General features: G+C 33.0%; 3 protein-coding genes across 6 annotated transcripts in view; 2 read left to right on the top strand and 1 right to left on the bottom strand.

Moving 5' to 3' along the window:
* The first annotated feature begins 83 nt into the window (after window positions 1–83).
* LOC121730520 (FUN14 domain-containing protein 1) lies at window positions 84–1,695 on the top strand. Of its 2 annotated transcripts, XM_042119604.1 has the most exons (4): window positions 84–290; window positions 364–559; window positions 1,141–1,260; window positions 1,370–1,416. In XM_042119604.1, exons 1-3 carry the CDS (start codon window positions 148–150, stop codon window positions 1,219–1,221), a joined length of 420 nt encoding a protein of 139 aa, XP_041975538.1. In that variant the 5' UTR covers window positions 84–147; the 3' UTR covers window positions 1,222–1,260; window positions 1,370–1,416. The 2 variants fall into 2 exon arrangements, with proteins under 2 accessions (XP_041975538.1, XP_041975537.1); XM_042119603.1 differs by lacking the exon at window positions 1,141–1,260 and having other exon boundaries at window positions 1,370–1,695.
* Window positions 1,696–14,235, bottom strand: LOC121730519. 3 transcript variants are annotated; one of them, XM_042119599.1, is made up of 6 exons: window positions 14,224–14,235; window positions 3,102–3,235; window positions 2,837–3,021; window positions 2,170–2,391; window positions 2,046–2,087; window positions 1,696–1,920 (listed from the first exon to the last, which is right to left on the bottom strand). In XM_042119599.1, the coding sequence occupies exons 2-6, from the start codon at window positions 3,186–3,188 to the stop codon at window positions 1,716–1,718; spliced, it is 741 nt and encodes a 246-aa protein (XP_041975533.1). In that variant the 5' UTR covers window positions 3,189–3,235; window positions 14,224–14,235; the 3' UTR covers window positions 1,696–1,715. The 3 variants fall into 3 exon arrangements, with proteins under 3 accessions (XP_041975533.1, XP_041975534.1, XP_041975535.1); XM_042119600.1 differs by lacking the exon at window positions 14,224–14,235 and adding an exon at window positions 3,336–3,355 and having other exon boundaries at window positions 3,102–3,214; XM_042119601.1 differs by lacking the exons at window positions 2,046–2,087; window positions 14,224–14,235 and having other exon boundaries at window positions 3,102–3,311.
* The window catches only part of LOC121730518 (nuclear speckle splicing regulatory protein 1), a 9,334-nt gene continuing 889 nt past the window's right edge, over window positions 9,101–17,545 (top strand). Inside the window, exons 1-4 of the mRNA XM_042119598.1 lie at window positions 9,101–9,314; window positions 15,642–15,789; window positions 15,886–16,083; window positions 16,919–17,084. Of these exons, the coding sequence (XP_041975532.1) occupies window positions 9,289–9,314; window positions 15,642–15,789; window positions 15,886–16,083; window positions 16,919–17,084 (538 nt within the window). The 5' untranslated portion in view covers window positions 9,101–9,288. The remainder of the gene's footprint in view (window positions 9,315–15,641; window positions 15,790–15,885; window positions 16,084–16,918; window positions 17,085–17,545) is intronic.

Here is a 17,545-nt window from a genome sequence, read left to right as displayed (position 1 = left end):
TCGATTGGGCTAAAAGGACCAGTATCCAGGCCCGTAAAATAAAATATTAAAAAAAAAAAAAAAATTCGTCAGTTTTCATTTTGGTTTTCATTTTGGGAAGAATTTTTCCTAAACACAAGTGGTCACTGTTTTCTAAATTTATAAAAAATGGCTAAGCCAAAGGTAGAAGATGCAGCCGACGATGCTAAAAAAGTAGTAGACGATGCTAAAAATTTCATCGAAAAGGCCATCTCGGACATCGGTAAAACTTCAGCTACAAAGCAACTAATTTTAGGAACTGCGTCAGGATGGTATGCATCATCTTTTGTTGTTTAATATTTGTCTTATTTGATCATCAATATCGTAAATTTAATTGTTGTTCAGGATTACTGGCTTTCTTACAATGAAAATTGGGAAAATCGCCGCAGTTGGTGTAGGTGGAGGGGTGATTCTACTACATATTGCCAGCCAAAAGGGTTACATTGATATAAATTGGGACAAAATCACAAAGAAAGTGGATAAAATTACGGACAAAATTGAAAAAGAAGCAACAGGAAAGTCACCAGACTGGTTTAATAAAGTAAGTTTATTTGCTACATCTTTAGATTTTCTTTTGCACGCTGCTTGTTGAAAAAAAGTTACCAGTTCATTGTCATCAAATGGTAAGTTACTTCTTATAAAGTGAATAACTTGTGATTTTATAATTTTGGATGTGGCGGTAATACAATAATATAGGGAAGTAAAATGTATGGAAATATATGAAGATTTTTAAATTTCCATCGACGATAACTTTTTACAGTGCATGTTAGAGGACATCACAATGTCTACACTCTTCTGAACCGCACAAAATATCCGCGGTGCGTATCCAAAGGGCATTTAACATACCCGCTTTATTGTGGAAGTTGGCATCCACGATAACGTGACGTCCGAAATTATAAAAGTACACATTGAAGATTTTTATTTTATTGAAATATTAGTCATTTCTTTACTCTGTTTCTCTGCTTTTTGATTATTCTTATTGATTATTTGAAGATTCTTTTAATAGTGCATTGTTTTCTTTTAACCTTCATAAAACTTTTTAGGTTCACTTCTATACTTGACCAGATAAAATGCCTATGGGAAGGGGTTTTTATTATTCTTCATTAAACATTTTTGTTGCAGGTAATATTATTTGTCAAAGATAATTCCTACTATTCTGCTGGGTTTACGGGAGGATTATTCTTTGGTATTGCATCATCCTAATATATTTTAGGTTGATGTACAAGCAAGTGCCCTGGTCAAGTAAATTAGTGAATTTCTACAAATATTATTTTATATTTTAAAAATTGTTGTTTCTTTTAAATAAATAATTCCTAATAAATTTTATTGTCAAAGAAAATTTTCTTTGAAGGTTGAAAGATTTGTGGATCGCAAGCTGGATAAGGCTGAAGATCTGTTGAAAAGAAAGGAAGTGAAGGCTAAGCGTTGGTATAATAATTTTGTTGGTGATGACCATTACCGTGCAACAGAATCCCATGTTTTCTTGGCATCCTTTGTTGCTGGAATGGCTGTTGGATTAATCTGTGGAAATTAAGTATTAATTATCTCAAATAATTGCTTATCCAAATTTTAATTTATAATCGCAAAAATTACTTATTCCTTGTATTAGCTGTAGGATTTAAACTGTATTATTGTAATTACTATTATTAATTAAGGAAATTAAAATTATTAGAATTATGTGAACTTTTTTTTATTAACTATACCAGTTCATTTTTTACATTTCTATAATGTTCTAAGAGATTTACAGTTGACAGACTTTCTAGATATGATTTATATTCTTTTAAGTAGTTTTTCTTTATTGATAGAACAGCAGTTTGATATTGTCTTCTCTGTGATGGTAGAAGTTCAGCCCAAGTTTTATTATCATCCTTCTGAATCATATCAAATAACTGCTGCCCAGATCTAAAATAGAAATACAAATACTGATAAATACACATAATACTACATAAATAAAAGCCAGCTCAACAGGATTCTTATAATTATGATATTCATTTGGCTTCATTACAAGTTATATAAATTTTACTCACAATAGTGATGGTGGATTTGGTTCATGGACAACTGGTGTTTCCCTATAAACCAAATAAGACCCATACTGTTATATCATGACAAAAGATTTGCTTTGACTCATCCGAATATAAAATCTTAACTTACGTCATATCATTTAATGTTTTGTATTTAAAATTATGTTCAGGGCTACCAATAATCCTGTTTTGATGAAAATTTTTTGATAGATTCAGATCACAATTTAAGTTATATTCTTCTAAAGTTGATAATACATTGTTAACACAATTTAAATTGTTTTCTTCTAAAGTTTTTGTTTCATTCTGATCACAAGATATGTTGGATGTATTATTTAAGTCTTCAATACAGTCACTGAAATAGAAAATAATAACTTGAGTTATGTAACTTACGGCCAATGCTAAAACTCGCGTGGGCCCACGCTCGCGTGTTTAATAATGGAAAATAGTATGGGCAAGCAGGCACGTGCGACGACTAACAACGCTGCCCATACTATTTTCCATTTATACATGTGCGCCAGCACGAGTTTTAGCGTTGGCCCTTAAAGCTGGAATCAAGGATCAAGGACATCTAATTGATTAGCCCACACCAAAATCTTTACCCAAAGCCATAAGTTTAATGTTTCTATACATTTTTGTTTTAATTTAGATTTAGTTTCAGTCAGAAATCATGATTAATTTAGTCAAAGCTTTGCTGTGGCTGGGCAATAAAGTTTTCTCTTTTTAATCATGTTTTACAAGCTTTGCTGTGGCTGGGCAATAAAGTTTTCTCTTTTTAATCATGTTTTACCAATATTAACCTTGAAAACTTATCAGAGTTTGTTTTCCTTTTTTTCTTCATATATGGTTGTATATTCTTTAATTGATTGGCAACTTTTTTCCGTAGGAGTAACTTGCATTCTTTGTACTTGTTCGAAAATTCATTTTTTTCTGCTTCACTTAGAGACAGCCAAGATTTTGCTGCTTCTGTTATTAAGCTAGTACCCTGTAACACAAGTTATTACACTTGTAAAAATGTAATGTTATAAAGTATACGAAATTATAAATCAGACTTAGCTATAATACCTTTTTGTTTTGTTTCTTTTGCTTCGAATACATTTTGATGTACAAGGCGATTGCACTCCGTGGAGCTTTACGTTCAAAATCATCCATTTTGTTAATGGATTATGGAACTTGGACTATGCAAAACAAAACAAGACCTTTTATTTTGACCAATAAACATAAACTCAACGAATTAACAGTAAAATAGTGAAAATACGAAATAGGTATTATAAAAACAATAATATTATTATAACCTACTTGTTATAATACCTAACCTCACTCACAGATTACTAGTAGGTATATATTTTTCCAATTATAAGAATGTACTCTATGTATATATTTGACCTCACTACAGTTCGACAACAAAGAGAATACCGTAATATATTATAATGAATCAGTGTTGCCAGATGGTTTCGACCTTTTATCTGCATAGCGGGAACTGCTAAAATCTGTATAAAATCTGTATGTCATATTGTCTCAATCTATCTATATCTATCTATACTTATAATAAAATCGTAGAGGTAAAATTTTTGTACATTGAAAATAAACTTGAAAAAACGACTCAGGGACATGTTATAATAAGAGTAATAGAACACATTTTAACTGTTTTTGAAATTTTTGTTTCTCTGTCTGTTTGTCTGTTTGTACAGGCTAATCTCTGAATCCGCTGGACCGATTTCAATGAAATTTGGCATGATGTCATCCCTGGTCAACATCTTAGATACTTTTTTTTAACCGACTTTAAAAAAAGGAGGAGTTAATGTTTACTTTGCTGTTTGTGGTCAGATTTTCAAAATTATTTTTTTGTTGTATAGATTGCCCGAATTTGATAACATATTTACAATAAAATCGGCCAAGTGCGAGTCGGACTCGCGCACGACGGGTTCCGTACCGTTATAGAGAAAAAACAGGCCAAAAGTTGTGTTTTTGTATGGGAGCCCCCCTTAAATTTTAATTTTATTCTAATTTTATTATTAATTATTAAAGTACACACAATTAAGAATTTTGTAAAAATTTAAACTGCCTGCCTGTTGTCATTATTGATATCGAGCAAAAAAGGCCAAAAAAATTATGTTTGTTGTATAGGAGCCCCCCTTAAATCTTGATTTTATTTTGTTTTCAGTATTTGTTGTTATAGTGGCCACAGATATACATAATCTGTAAAAATTTCAGAACTCTAGCTATAATGGTTCTTAAGATACAGCCTGGAGACAGACAGACAACGAAGTCTTAGTAATAGGGTCCCGTTTTTACCCTTTGGGTACAGAACCCTAAAAACGGTGACTTGATAAGTAATGGAATTGAAGAAACTCCCCGAAATTGCGGTTTAATTGCAAGAAAGGAGGTTTTCAAAACGATAAGTATCTGAGGTTCAAGTTTCCTGGGTCTTTGATGGAAATTAAAAATTTCGTGTGTAATATAGATCCAAATAAAATGTCGTAGATGGGTGTTCAATTTTCTTAATCTCAGTTTTAATAATATACATTAACGCGGACTAAGTTGCGGCCCACAGCTAGTTTTCTGTATAAAATCTGTATTAAAGTCAACAAAAATATTCCTATTAATCATTATCCACGCTTTTTTATGAAAAAAAGAATATGTATTAACGTGATAAGGTGATAATCGTATAATAAATAAAAATATACTCGTACATAAATTGGTAACTTTGTATTTATAAAAATTTAAAATCTAATAGAAAAAAAATTAAATGCACTAAGGGCCTGTTTCACCACTTCCTGATTAACGTACCGGCGGATAGGCTATCCACAACTTTTTTGACAGATTCTCCATACTTACATGTCGAGAAAGTTAAGTATCCGGCACTTATCAGGAAGTGGTGAAACAGGCCCTTAACATAATAAAAAAAACATAGCAATAAGGGGGGTATTACATTATCATTTATATTGGATCATTTCTATGATCATATATAGGATCCAATATATATGATCATTTGGTCATATCTGCATATTATATAATTAGAAAAATAATTACATTACATTATTTGAAACATATTAACGAACAAGAAATTATAAACTCTTTTTTATATTATATCTGGCAACACCTATTTCTATGACCGTATTGGATCCAATCTCTCAGCAAATGTCAAAAATCTATGATCAAGGAAGAAATGAATCATATGTCTATATTACATTATCCAATATCTATGACTCAATGATCTCGGATCCAATATATATGAGAATCTAATATCCCCCTTAGATAGAAATATTATTTTCATTTGTAAATTTTTTTATTAAATTTCGACAGCAACTGCTCATCAACCTTTATAGAGTCTGGCCAACGAAAGCTGAACCAAGCATTTATTTTGACTGGCAACACTATTCTGCCAGTCGATGGTTTGCGGTTGCACGATTTCATGATCTTGATACTTGGTCATAATTATTATTTTATACTCTTATGATCTTTTAATTTTTCATACTAGACATATTGTTATTTATTTTAATAAATGGTATTTTTATTGAAAATCTTCACGAAGATTCAGATGAGAAACAGGAAAGTTTCCACCATACCATTGTGACCTAATTACCCATCGAATATTCTACTCTCTCGTTAATACCGATTAGACGAAAACACAAATAAAACACAATTATTTTACGTGCACTTTTTCCACTATATACATTTATTATTATTATAAAAAACTAAAAACACGACCGGTTTCGAAACACTTCTACTAGGCTTAGTTAGCAATATATTTTCTAAGTCAGTATAGGCTATATGTTAGACTTTTCTTTTATAGGTGCATAATTATTGCACATTGGATATATATACAGGGTGTAATAAGACCACTTCCGATAACTTTGGGGTATGATTATACTACATTTTCTGATTACGAATATGTATTTTTTTTAATTTTTTTTTTAATTTTTTAAATTTTTTATTCTTTATTTTTTTATAATTAAAACCCTTTAAACATGATAATAAACCACATAGAAAAATATTTTCAAATATTTTTTTAAATTTTATTATTTTTACCCCAATAAGCATTTGCAAGCGCGCGGTCAACGTTCTCGGGTTCCGAGTACAAACCCGAGAACGTTGACCGCGTTAATCAGCTGTTAGCTCCGCCCTACGCACGCTAAGTCGAAAGGTCGTATGCGACGAATGACGATACACTACGAGTTACGACTTACGACAGAACACACAGAAACCCTAATGTATGTCTTTTCAATTTCAAACCCATGAAGGTCACCATGACGTGGAACTTAGAACTCTGACCTCTGACCTCTCATCTAAGCTACTTGCAGTGTTAAGAGTTTAATGGTAGCTCATGTAGAAAACTGTAAGTAACTGTCTGTGCATGTGTAACAACTTACGACAGTATGGCAAACTTCTAAGATTATTAGACTAGTTAAAAAGTTCATCGTAAGTAACGAAACTATGCGGATGAACTGTTTATCCGCAATCGTCACTTATCAATCGAAATAACAGACGATACACGAAAAAACCTCATACATAAAACTGGCAATTAACTTACGTGAAAAATGTTGAGTTCAAGTGTTCTTATTTCTTTATGCATTTTGAAAATAGTCCTTAACATCAAGCAATAAGACCAATCACCACCAACAACGTCAAAAAAACTTCTCGTTAACGAAATGTATCACACCACAAAGTATTTTATTACAACTGAAATAATAATCAATTATTAACACTTTACACAATACTACCACGTTTTGATACTTGAAGTAATTGTTAAAAAATCAAACTTATCTCCTAACAACTCTAACAACCTATTACCTCAATGCTCAAATGGCTACTAAATTAAAAAATCTATTTTAATTTTTGAAATAAAGTTCGTCGTGTATCGACTTTCGGAAGTAGTCAAAAGACACCGAACGGCGGCTTGCTTTGATCGCGGCGCCGACAAAGCGTGCCGCTCTGCAGGTGCCCGACGCACGTGTCGCTAATCCATTTCAAGGACAATCTAAGTGTTGTACCCTATAAATTCAATACTATTTAGTCGATATTTAAAGTACCATTAAATAATAAAAATTATAACTATTATTTAGTAGATCTCATCTCATTTTTTAAATTCGATACCTACATTACCGTGATAAAGTGATTGTTATACCGTGGTACGCGTTATGCGCGTCTAAAATACTTTAATACCTAATTAATTAAATAACTTTTAATTATTGTCGCTTTTCTTAATATTGAGAAGGTATTTGTTTATTTTTAGTTTGACAGTAATCAATACGTACTCGTATGTAAAACAATTAATACGATTTATCGATAAAAAAATTATCAATTACTCAAAATATTCACATTGCACAGGGATACATCCCTATTATTTTACAAAGTTTTTTCCTCAATTTTGTTCAGTCGGCTGTCTAACACGCGCCGTGCTGGTGTAGGTACTGTGACGTTTTTGTTTAAGTTTTGTAATTTTACGTTTAGATGTCATATTATTGCTTGTTTTGTGTATTGTTAACTATTTTTTTTTATGTTTGTAATTAATAACGGGCCGTGACAAGATACGTCCGATGAATGTGCGATGCTTTAAGGAACAGGTGAACATCGTCGTCGATAGACGATAGTGCGGTTTAAACAGTGCAATAAAAAGTGTTTAAAGAATTGGAATGTCTCCTGTAATTACTTTTGTTAAGTGTTGAATAACTCTGCAATCTACATCGAGTTAGATGGATCATGGAACACAGTTCGAACTGCATTTCATAAAAGCAGACAGCTGATCACAGGTCAGTGAACATGTTATCACGTTTGTTTTCCATTGATAGGTATTGATAGGTGCAGTAGGTAACTGTGTATGTATTTTTACAGATGTGTAAATCGGATGATGATCGGATGTGAATTATGATTTCTTTTCCTTTTTGGCCGGAAGTAAAAACTGAGTATTTTTGAGTAGAAACCTGAGAAACGGTAATTAATAAATTGTAACATTTTGTTAAATCGTGAAAACTATTGTAATTTAATAATCATTACAATATTGGTGGTTTATTCACTACCTACGGGCTAGGGTATAGGGCACACCACGATCAGCTGTTTTGTCTTAACTCATGACTAGCGCAGAGCCGCGCGCGCGGTATTCGGCGCGGGCGGCGCGGGGGGGCCGGCTCGGCCCGGGGTTTCATTCATCGGCGGCGGGCGATATTATCGCGCATTAACTGCACGCATTATACATTGCGTGTTGAAAATTTTGACTATTTTAAAAACTGGCGATTACATGAAAATTTCTTGCACCAATGGATATATCTCATGCCCTATAATAACCCCACGAAGTTATCGGAAGCGGTCTTTTGACACCCTGTATATATATAATATCTAGCATCAGCAGAAAATGATCTAAATCTTTTTTTCCTACTACATTATGTGATACCATATAAATAATTTTTAAATTTGCCGCGGTTCGCTTGGTTCAGCTTTCGTTGGCCAGACTTTAGCATTGTTTGGCACCAATCAGTTACTTTGTATGCAAAAGACCTTCAATGGACAATGGTGCCCGATTTAGCCTGTTTCGTTGTTGAATTTTTACAAAATTAATCATATTTACAAAATTCTGTAATTCTGTATAAATATCTACTTATTTACTTATTTGTATTACTACATAATTGTATTACTCACCAAAAAATCTGTATAAATACGGAGAAATCTGTATATATGGCAACACTGTAATGAATATACAGTTCAACAACTAACAAGTCTTTATTTGAATGTGTCAATGTCAGTCAATGTGCGCTGCTGGTAAAGAACTGTCAAAAATGACGTTTTTGTATGATAGAAGCCTTACTTACTTCACCAGACCTTCATTTCATAAGCTGGCGCCAGACATGGGCTTCAAAGTTTGAGCAAACTTTGCACAAATAGGAAAATGCCAGCAATAACTTTGCACAAATAGGCAAATGTCAGTGCCACACTTGGCGAGTTTGCGTATTTGATCACATGTCTGGCGCCCGCAATAGAGCAAAGTCTTTCAAACCATTCTGACATGCGCTAGCATTCTAAGTTTGTGACTCTGACATTGGCAACTCACTGAGTCGGCCATTTGTAAAGAAGAAGAAGAAGAACTCGACTAATGACTAATGATTATTGTTTACCACGAGATTATCACAAACGTTTTGGAACTGCGTATATTTAGGGTTTAGAAAAGCATAAAACATTTTAATTGATAAGATCGGAGAGTTGCTATCGTCTAATTATAATTAACATAATATATAGTATACAATACACTCAGCCTGACATGGCTGACATGCCTTCTCCAAAGAAGTAAGTCTTTTATTTTGTATTTTTATGAAAAATCTACTGTTCATATATTTCTTAGAATGTCAATTCTATTTGGTTATAGTTAAATATACTGTAGCTTTCATATAACATTCTCTAGTCGCAGTGTTAAGTGCTTATTCCATTTCACTAAATTTAGAAGTCCTAACTAGGATCCTAAAAAATTTAGTCAAGTGAAATAACATTTAGAAAGCTAGGATCATAATTAGGATCCTAAATCGGAAAAAATGTGGCTTCTGACTATCTAAATCAGTGTTGCCAGATGGTTTCAACCTTTTATCTGTAGTGGGAACTCCTAAATCTGTATTAAAGTCAATTTATATTATGTTATAAGAATTAAGATCTGGAATCCATTCGTAGGTAATTTCTAAAGTCTGCCGGTTCCAAGTAGTTCAGAAAGTTCATAATTCATAATTTTTCATGGAGCAAAAATTCTTTAAACCATCTCTTTTGCCTTTTATTTATTTTGATTTTCATTGAGCCAACCGCTAAGCCTATGAAAAGACCAATTTTTTGTTGCTTTGACAGAACTGGAGCCATTAAGAAGACGTCTGGCCAAAATCGCCGCGTGGTCACAACTGATTTTGTTACTAAATTAGGACAAGTGATTCCTTAAAAAATTTGTGGTTGTTGTAGTCACGTAACTTTTGCGAGCATGTTTTGAATGATAATAATTTATAATTATGACACTCATATCAAATTAAGGAATCCTACTAGTCCTACTTCCTACTAATATCATCCTAATTTGGTATTATATTCACAAAAGTGGTGATTTCATGAAGGATCCATAAGTAATCGAGGGAACTCCTCAAAACTTATAGGGAAACATGTGGTGACTTCGATTTCGTGAGAAAGATTTGGCCAGATACCAGAATGCACAGGTTCCCGAGGGGAGGCGCTCAAGTCTCTTGCCAATTCTATTGACGTGCTGTTGCTTTGCCCGAGTAATCTCTTTCTTGAGGGACCTAGAGGCAAGGTTGTACTCCTTTTTATATGTGCTGGTATTTAAATCCCGAGCAGACACTGCGTTGGCCCAGGATTGGTAAGCCTCCTGCTTCCGGCGAGAAGCTTTAATGACTTTAAATTCAAATATATAATAAATACTAGCTGTTTGACCGAGCTTTGCTCGGTATCCGATGAAAATGACATTTGCTAGAAATGATTCCTAGCTAGATCGATTTATCGCCCCCGAAACCCCCTATATACTAAATTTCATGAAAATCGTTGGAGCCGATTCCGAGATTCCATTTATATATATATATATATATATATATATATATATATATATATATATATATATATATATATATATATATATATATATATATATACTAGATGTCACGCGCGGCTTCGCCCGCGTAAATTAGAAATTTTACAGAATCCGTAGGTACATTTTCCCATAAAAAATATTTCCCCCGTTTTTCCCACATTTTCCTGAGTTTCTTCTGTCGTATTAGTCTTAGAGTAATAATATAATATAACCTTCTCGATAAATGATGAGTCTTACTCGATAAATGATCTATCTAACACTGAGATAAGTTTTTAAATCGGACCTGTAGTTTCTGAGATTGACGCGTTCAAGCAAACATACTCTTCAGGTTTATAATATTAGGTAGATATAGATTTTTTTTAATTATCGCTTGACAAACTCGAGTCTCGATCTAAAAGACTATGAAATGGTATAATATGGTAGTGATGATGATGATGATGATGATGAAGAATGTAATTTGCATAGTAGCATATGCGTTCTGTTCTTAAAACAACGCCGAAACTCCCAAACTTGTATCTATAAAGAATCAGGAATTCTCTCAGCACCTTCCGAACCACGGTATACCAGGTATATCTCGGTGCAAAATCTTACTTGTTGGTAGCATATGCTTAGAATACTTCTCACGAAACCGAAGTCACCATATGTTTCCCTATAAGTTTTGAGGAGTTCCCTCGATTACTTATGGATCCTTCATCAGATCATCACTTTTCGGAATATAATACCAAATTGGGATGATACCCTATATACCAAAAGAAAAATTTTGAAAATCGGTTAACAAACGGCGGAGTAATCGTTGAATATAAGAAAACGAACATAACACCTCCCCCATTTTGAAAGTCGGTTAAAATTGTAGCCTATGTGTTATTTATTTAATATTTTAATCAGCACATGAATTGAATAACAAAATTTTTTTCAAATTAATCGTAGCACCATCTGTCAGGACAAACTAAAATTGAAATAGAATAATATTGAATGCGATGATAGCGCCGTCCGCCGGATCTAATGTAAAACATTCCAAAATCAACAACTCCTTATAAATGAGAAATTAATTGAAAAAACATTTTCCAGTAGACCAAACTGTAAATCTAAACCATTCTCGAATCTCCACGAACACACACAAAAAATTTCATCAAAATTGGTCCAGTCGTTTAGGAGGAGTTCAGTCACATACACACGCACACAAGAAATATATATATTAAGATATATATATATATACACAAGAATTGCTCGTTTAAAGATATAATATAAGATAAATTAATAAAATAAAAAAATAATAATAAAGACTAATGCAAAAGTGGGCACAAAAACAAACAAGGAAGAATTTGTTGAACAGAAATGGAAACGGGCAAAGACTTATAGATTTCGCTTTTGCAAACAATGTGCAAACAATGGTAAAAATAGCATTAGCAATAATAATTAATTGTTAAATGCCTATTAGCAATAATTAAATTAATCGTACTTGCTAAAAAATACGATTGCTAATATTATCGTGCGCAGCAACAGTCTGCGATCATGATAAAAATCATAAACCTATTATATTAAGTCTATGATAAAAATCACGTCCGCGCTGTTTCGCACCGCGGTGCTAACTTTTAATGAATTGCTATTTTTCACTCGATGCGAAATAATACACGACGCGAGCGGTGGGATGCGAACCGATAATTCACAATGCCGCGTTTTTAGCAAATAGCAAAGAAATAATACTTAGCATGCTGTGACATCAAAATTAGCATGTTAATGAAATTAATAGAAAATAGCATTAATTCCCATTACTACTGGATATCCCCAAATGGTAGAGACAAAAATGAAATAGATTTCATCTTATCAAGGGACAGACATATTTTTAGATGTCGAAGTAATCAACAACTTAAACTTTAACTCGGACTTACTTTAACATTCTATATGTTAAGAGGGGTCATTCAAAATAAAGCGAAAGAATCAAGGAAACATATCATTAAAAACGCCACTAAATACCCCAGTGCACCAACCCATATACCAAATGATGTCTTAGAAAAATTAGAAAATGTGCTAGTCAACATAGATGATACCAAACCAATTCAAGAAAAGTATAACATTTTAGAAAAAGAATTGATAAACATAAGCAAATTATGTTGCAAAAAAGAGAAAAAGAGCAAATTAGGAGAAGAAACACTAAATCTGATGGAGGAAAGGAAAATAATGATACACAAAAGAAAGGAGAACAAACAGAACATCGCAAGTATTAGCAAAAGAATACAAATGTCAATAAGAAAACATAGGAAAACAGAAAGACTTAACACACTAAAGGAACAAATTGAAAAAACGAACGGAATTAAGAAAGGTCTAAAACAGTTGAGGGAATACAAACAATGGATACCTAACATGAAATGTAACATCAAGAAAGACAAATTAATCATAGAGAGGACTTCAATAGCAAAACTAGCTACAGAATTTTACAAAAACTTATACGCGAAAAATGATCAAACAATAACTGAAACAAGAAAAACTGATACTTACGCTGAAGAAGTACCTGTAATTTTAGAGTCAGAAGTAATAAAAGCGACTAAAACGCAGAAAAGCGGAAAGTCGCCTGGGGATGACAAAATTTCCAACGAAGTACTCAGAAACTATCTAACAGCGACATCTAGATTCCTAACAAAAATTTTCAACGAAATATTGACCACCAAACAAATACCGACCCAATGGACGAAATCGAAAATAGTTCTGCTATACAAAAAAGGAAATAAAAGCGAAATAAATAACTACAGACCGATTTGCCTAATGTCCAATTTATATAAAAAAATTAAAAAATAATACTTGGACGAATTACAAGACAGCTAGACGAACACCAACCACGAGAACAAGCTGGATTCCGTGCAGATTTCTCCACCATCGATCATATTTATGTCGTAAAACAAATCGTAGAAAAACTAAACGAATATAGCCAAAAGTATTATATCGCCTTTGTTGATTACAACAAGGCCTTCGACTCACTTAATCACGACTACATTTGGAAAACGTTACAAAATCAAGGCTTAGAAAGAAAATATATTCAAATTATCCAGGAAATATACAAAAATATAACAGCTACGATCCAACTAGAACGAAAGGGTGAAGAATTTAAGATCCAGAAAGGAGTAAGACAGGGTGATCCACTATCCCCAAAACTTTTTAGAGCAGTATTAGAAAATATATTCAGGAATTTAGACGGGAACACAATGGGTATAAACATCAATGAGTCAAATTTGAATCACCTTAGGTTTGCCGATGACATAGTAATATTCGCAGAAACACCTGAAACGCTACAAACAATGCTAAACCAACTAAGCTACGAAAGTCAGATCGCAGGCCTATCCATGAACCCAACGAAAACCAAAGTAATGACAAACGGAATAAAAGAAAAAATAAAATTATGAGAAGAAGCTGTGGAGTACGTTGATGAGTACATATATTTAGGACAAATAATATCAACCACCGACGACCAGTATTCGAAGGAAATAGAAAGAAGAATATGTAACACATGGAAGAGGTACTGGTCTCTAAAAGAAGTATTCAAGAATGGATTAAAAGTAAATTGTACAATACCTGTGTTATTCCATGCCTTACATATGGGTGCCAAACTTGGCCAACCACGGGCAAAAACACCAATAAGCTCGCAGTATGTCAACGAAGCATGGAATGAAGTATGCTAAATATAAGGCTACGAGACCGGTGGACAAAAACAAAAATAAGAAAAATAACTAAGGTAACAGACATATTAATAAAAACTAGAAAACTAAAATGGAACTGGATTGGACATATAACACGAACAGACAATGGGAAAAAATGGACCAAGGACTTAATTTAATGGTATCCTAGACAAGGGAAAAGACGAAAAAGACGTCAGACTAAACGATGGGAGGATGACCTTCCAAAAGGATGGAGGAGATTTGCCAGGGACAGAGACAAATGGAAGGAAATGGGGGAGGCCTATGTCGAAGGACAACCTGACTAAATGTGTTTTTTATTGTTTTGCTATAAAAATTGTATGGTTACAGTCAGTGAATAAAGGCTTTATTTATTATTTATTAAATTTAGATAAAATCAAAAGTAGCTATAACAGATCATAAACGCATTGTCCAGGGAGTAAATTGGGGAATACGTTTGTATGGAAAAACAGTGCGAGTGTAATTTTTTTAATACTCTGTATTTCCTAAAGTAATGATCGTTCAGTAAAAATGTTTGGACGTAATTTAAAGGAAATTTTTATGTAGAATTGTAGAAGTCACTAAAGAGATATTATAAATAATTTTCGAGTCACAAGCAAAAACCTTGAAAAAGAGACCTTTCCCCCCTCCCCCACCACCGGCTCTTGCCCCACCCTCGGGAACTTTTAGTATATTCATCTGGACACCTTTAGGAACAACTGTACCAACTTTCAAAACTACACGAATTATTCAGTCTGAATTTCCTAATTATCCCAAGCTATTTAACAGAAGAGTTGATTGAAATATTAGAAAAAAAGAAAACGAAACAATTCTTAATTTATATTCATTCCGGCATGAAGTTGTTCTAGTGCTGAAGCGCGTATAATTTGTTTATTTTTGTATGAATCACAACGCTTATCCCACAAGCATTCGAGCTCCCTATAAAGTTATATAAATTTTAAAGTATCCTCTTCGTTGAATTTTCTCAGCATTTTGTCCTAGAAATTCTAAACACATGTATACCGTGCAGACGTTCTCCAGTGACTGGTGAGATGCGTCTACACATGACCGCACCGTGGGCGCGGGGTTCGAGGGGTATGCAGGCGGAGGTCACTGGCTAGAAAAAGAGACGGGCGCTTTATTCTCGCCAATACTGGCAGTCAGCGTTCGCCTGGCTTGAAAAACTGTTCACACGCGGCATATACCAAGCCAATACTAGCTGCCAGTCTTATTGGCTACCAGTATTGGCTGTGTATAAACTATACTTTATTGTTGTATCATAACATAGGTTTAATGTTATACTTAATGTTACAAATTATATTTATCTTAGGAGAACGGTGAAACTTTATACTCGTAAATATCTATTGTATGTTGTAGGTATGGTTTAATATTGCCAGACAAGTCCAAGCCACAGTTATCTTTCAAAGCGACCAGAAATGTTTTTGGAGATGATTCCGAATCAGACGATGACACAAACAAGAAAAAAAATCCACCACTAGGCATCAACGCTAATGTAAAAAGACAGGTAAAATTTAAAAATTATCCAACATAAAGTAAAATATTAAGTTGTATTTTTTAATTGATTGAGAAAAATCTTTGTTATACTTTTGTCTTATTTTAGACCAAACTGACACAAGAGAAGGCTATACTGGAAGATCCTACTGTTTACCAGTATGATGAAATTTATGATTCAATGACAGTAGATAAACAAAATCAAGTTAAAAAGAGCAAAGAAGAGAAGAAACCCAAGTATATAGAAAATTTGATAAAAACAGCTAACAAAAGGAAAATAGAAAATGAAAGACGTATAGAAAGACAGGTAAAATAACATTTCAAAATTTCCAAACTCAACTTATGGTTTTTTAGTATCTAAGGTACTACAATACAATGTGTCCTGACACCGGTGTCCGATCCTTTAATGTCATGATTTATGGCATATTTTAGTGACAAATTGGCTTTCAAATATTTTTTTTCTCCAACTTTTGAAAAAAAAAACTTTTTCTCTGGCTTCATACTAATCTGACCTATACTTCATAAGAAAATCGTTATAACTTCTAAACTATCTGACTGAGAGCATTGAAATAAAGAATTTATTTAAGATGAAAACCTCCTTAAACTTTTTAAAATAAAAAAGAACTAGTTTAATGCGCTAGATTTTTCACAAAAAGCCATAAATTAAAAATTTCACCATTTTTTTTCTTAAACTTTGGTTTTTCTGTTTAATTCCACGAAATTTATAACATATTGCCTGTGTAAGCGTAGTCCACAAGTTAAGCTATCAAATGAGACCTTTTTTTATCTTCATAGGATATTTACTGGTCAGATTAGTGTGAAAGCCCGAGAAAAACTAAAATGGCTGCCATTTTACAACCGTGAGAGATAGAAAATTTGAGAGCCAATTTGTCGATAAAATATGCCATAGATCATGACATTAAAGGATCGGACACCGGTGTCGGGACACATTGTATAATATGTTTTATGTGCTTTTGCAAGACAAGTTTCTATTATGCAATTAAAAAAACACAGAAAAACATCAATAATAATTAGTATTTCAAAAATATTGATTGAAATTATTGTTAGTGTAACTTTATGAGCCTCAGTGTAAAGAGATAAACTTTATGATATTGTAAGTGTAGTATGTTATTTTTTTTTAGGTCCAAAAAGAACGGGAAAAGGAGGGAGAAGAATTTGCAGACAAGGAAGTGTTTGTTACGTCTGCATATAAAAAGAAATTAGAGGAAATGAGATTAGAAGAAGAAAAAGAAAAATATGAGGAGTATTTAGAAAGTATTGGAGATGTAACTCGACAAAAAGATTTAGGTTTGTATCTAATAATACAGTGAAACCTGGTTAAGCGGGACCTGGCCAAATGTGAAAGCTCTATTATTGACAGTTGCAATAAAGTCCCGGCACTATTTCATTAAATTATCTCTGTTAATGGAATTTTTGAATCTAGTCAAATGAGATTAGAATTCTAAACGCCGTACTCAGAGACATTTCATAGAGTTTGACAGATAATGTATGGGGCTTATGTCAAAATTTTGAATTAATTACAATTAAGTAATTAATGTTCCACTCTGAGTGCGGCAGTAAGACTTTTTCGATATGTAACTCATTAACCTGCATATTGAGACAATTTATGTTAGGTGTAGGTAACAAGTTTTGACATTATGTCAAAACTTGTTTGTTTACATACATTTCGCGTCCTCTATTGTGAATGCTTTTTTGTTAGTACTATCTCAGTTATTTACCTAAAAGCAAGGGATAAGTGTGTAAAAATG

This window comes from Aricia agestis, chromosome 9 (genome assembly GCF_905147365.1).
Source record: "Aricia agestis chromosome 9, ilAriAges1.1, whole genome shotgun sequence".
NCBI classification, from domain to species: domain Eukaryota; kingdom Metazoa; phylum Arthropoda; class Insecta; order Lepidoptera; family Lycaenidae; genus Aricia; species Aricia agestis.
The sequence above is the reverse complement of the archived record's forward strand: the minus strand, read 5'-3'. Positions and strand labels throughout refer to the sequence as shown.

Excerpts from the sequence above, each read along its gene's own strand:
- LOC121730519 (XM_042119599.1), bottom strand. The coding sequence starts at position 3,188 with ATGGATGATTTTGAACGTAAAGCTCCACGGAGTGCAATCGCCTTGTAC. Across the intron at positions 2,088-2,169 it reads AAAACATTAAATGATATGAC|GGAAACACCAGTTGTCCATG; the intron begins GTAAGTTAAGAT and ends TTTGGTTTATAG. Across the intron at positions 1,921-2,045 it reads CCAAATCCACCATCACTATT|ATCTGGGCAGCAGTTATTTG; the intron begins GTGAGTAAAATT and ends TTTCTATTTTAG.
- LOC121730520 (XM_042119603.1), top strand. The coding sequence starts at position 148 with ATGGCTAAGCCAAAGGTAGAAGATGCAGCCGACGATGCTAAAAAAGTA. Across the intron at positions 291-363 it reads TTAGGAACTGCGTCAGGATG|GATTACTGGCTTTCTTACAA; the intron begins GTATGCATCATC and ends ATTGTTGTTCAG. Across the intron at positions 560-1,369 it reads CACCAGACTGGTTTAATAAA|GTTGAAAGATTTGTGGATCG; the intron begins GTAAGTTTATTT and ends TTTTCTTTGAAG.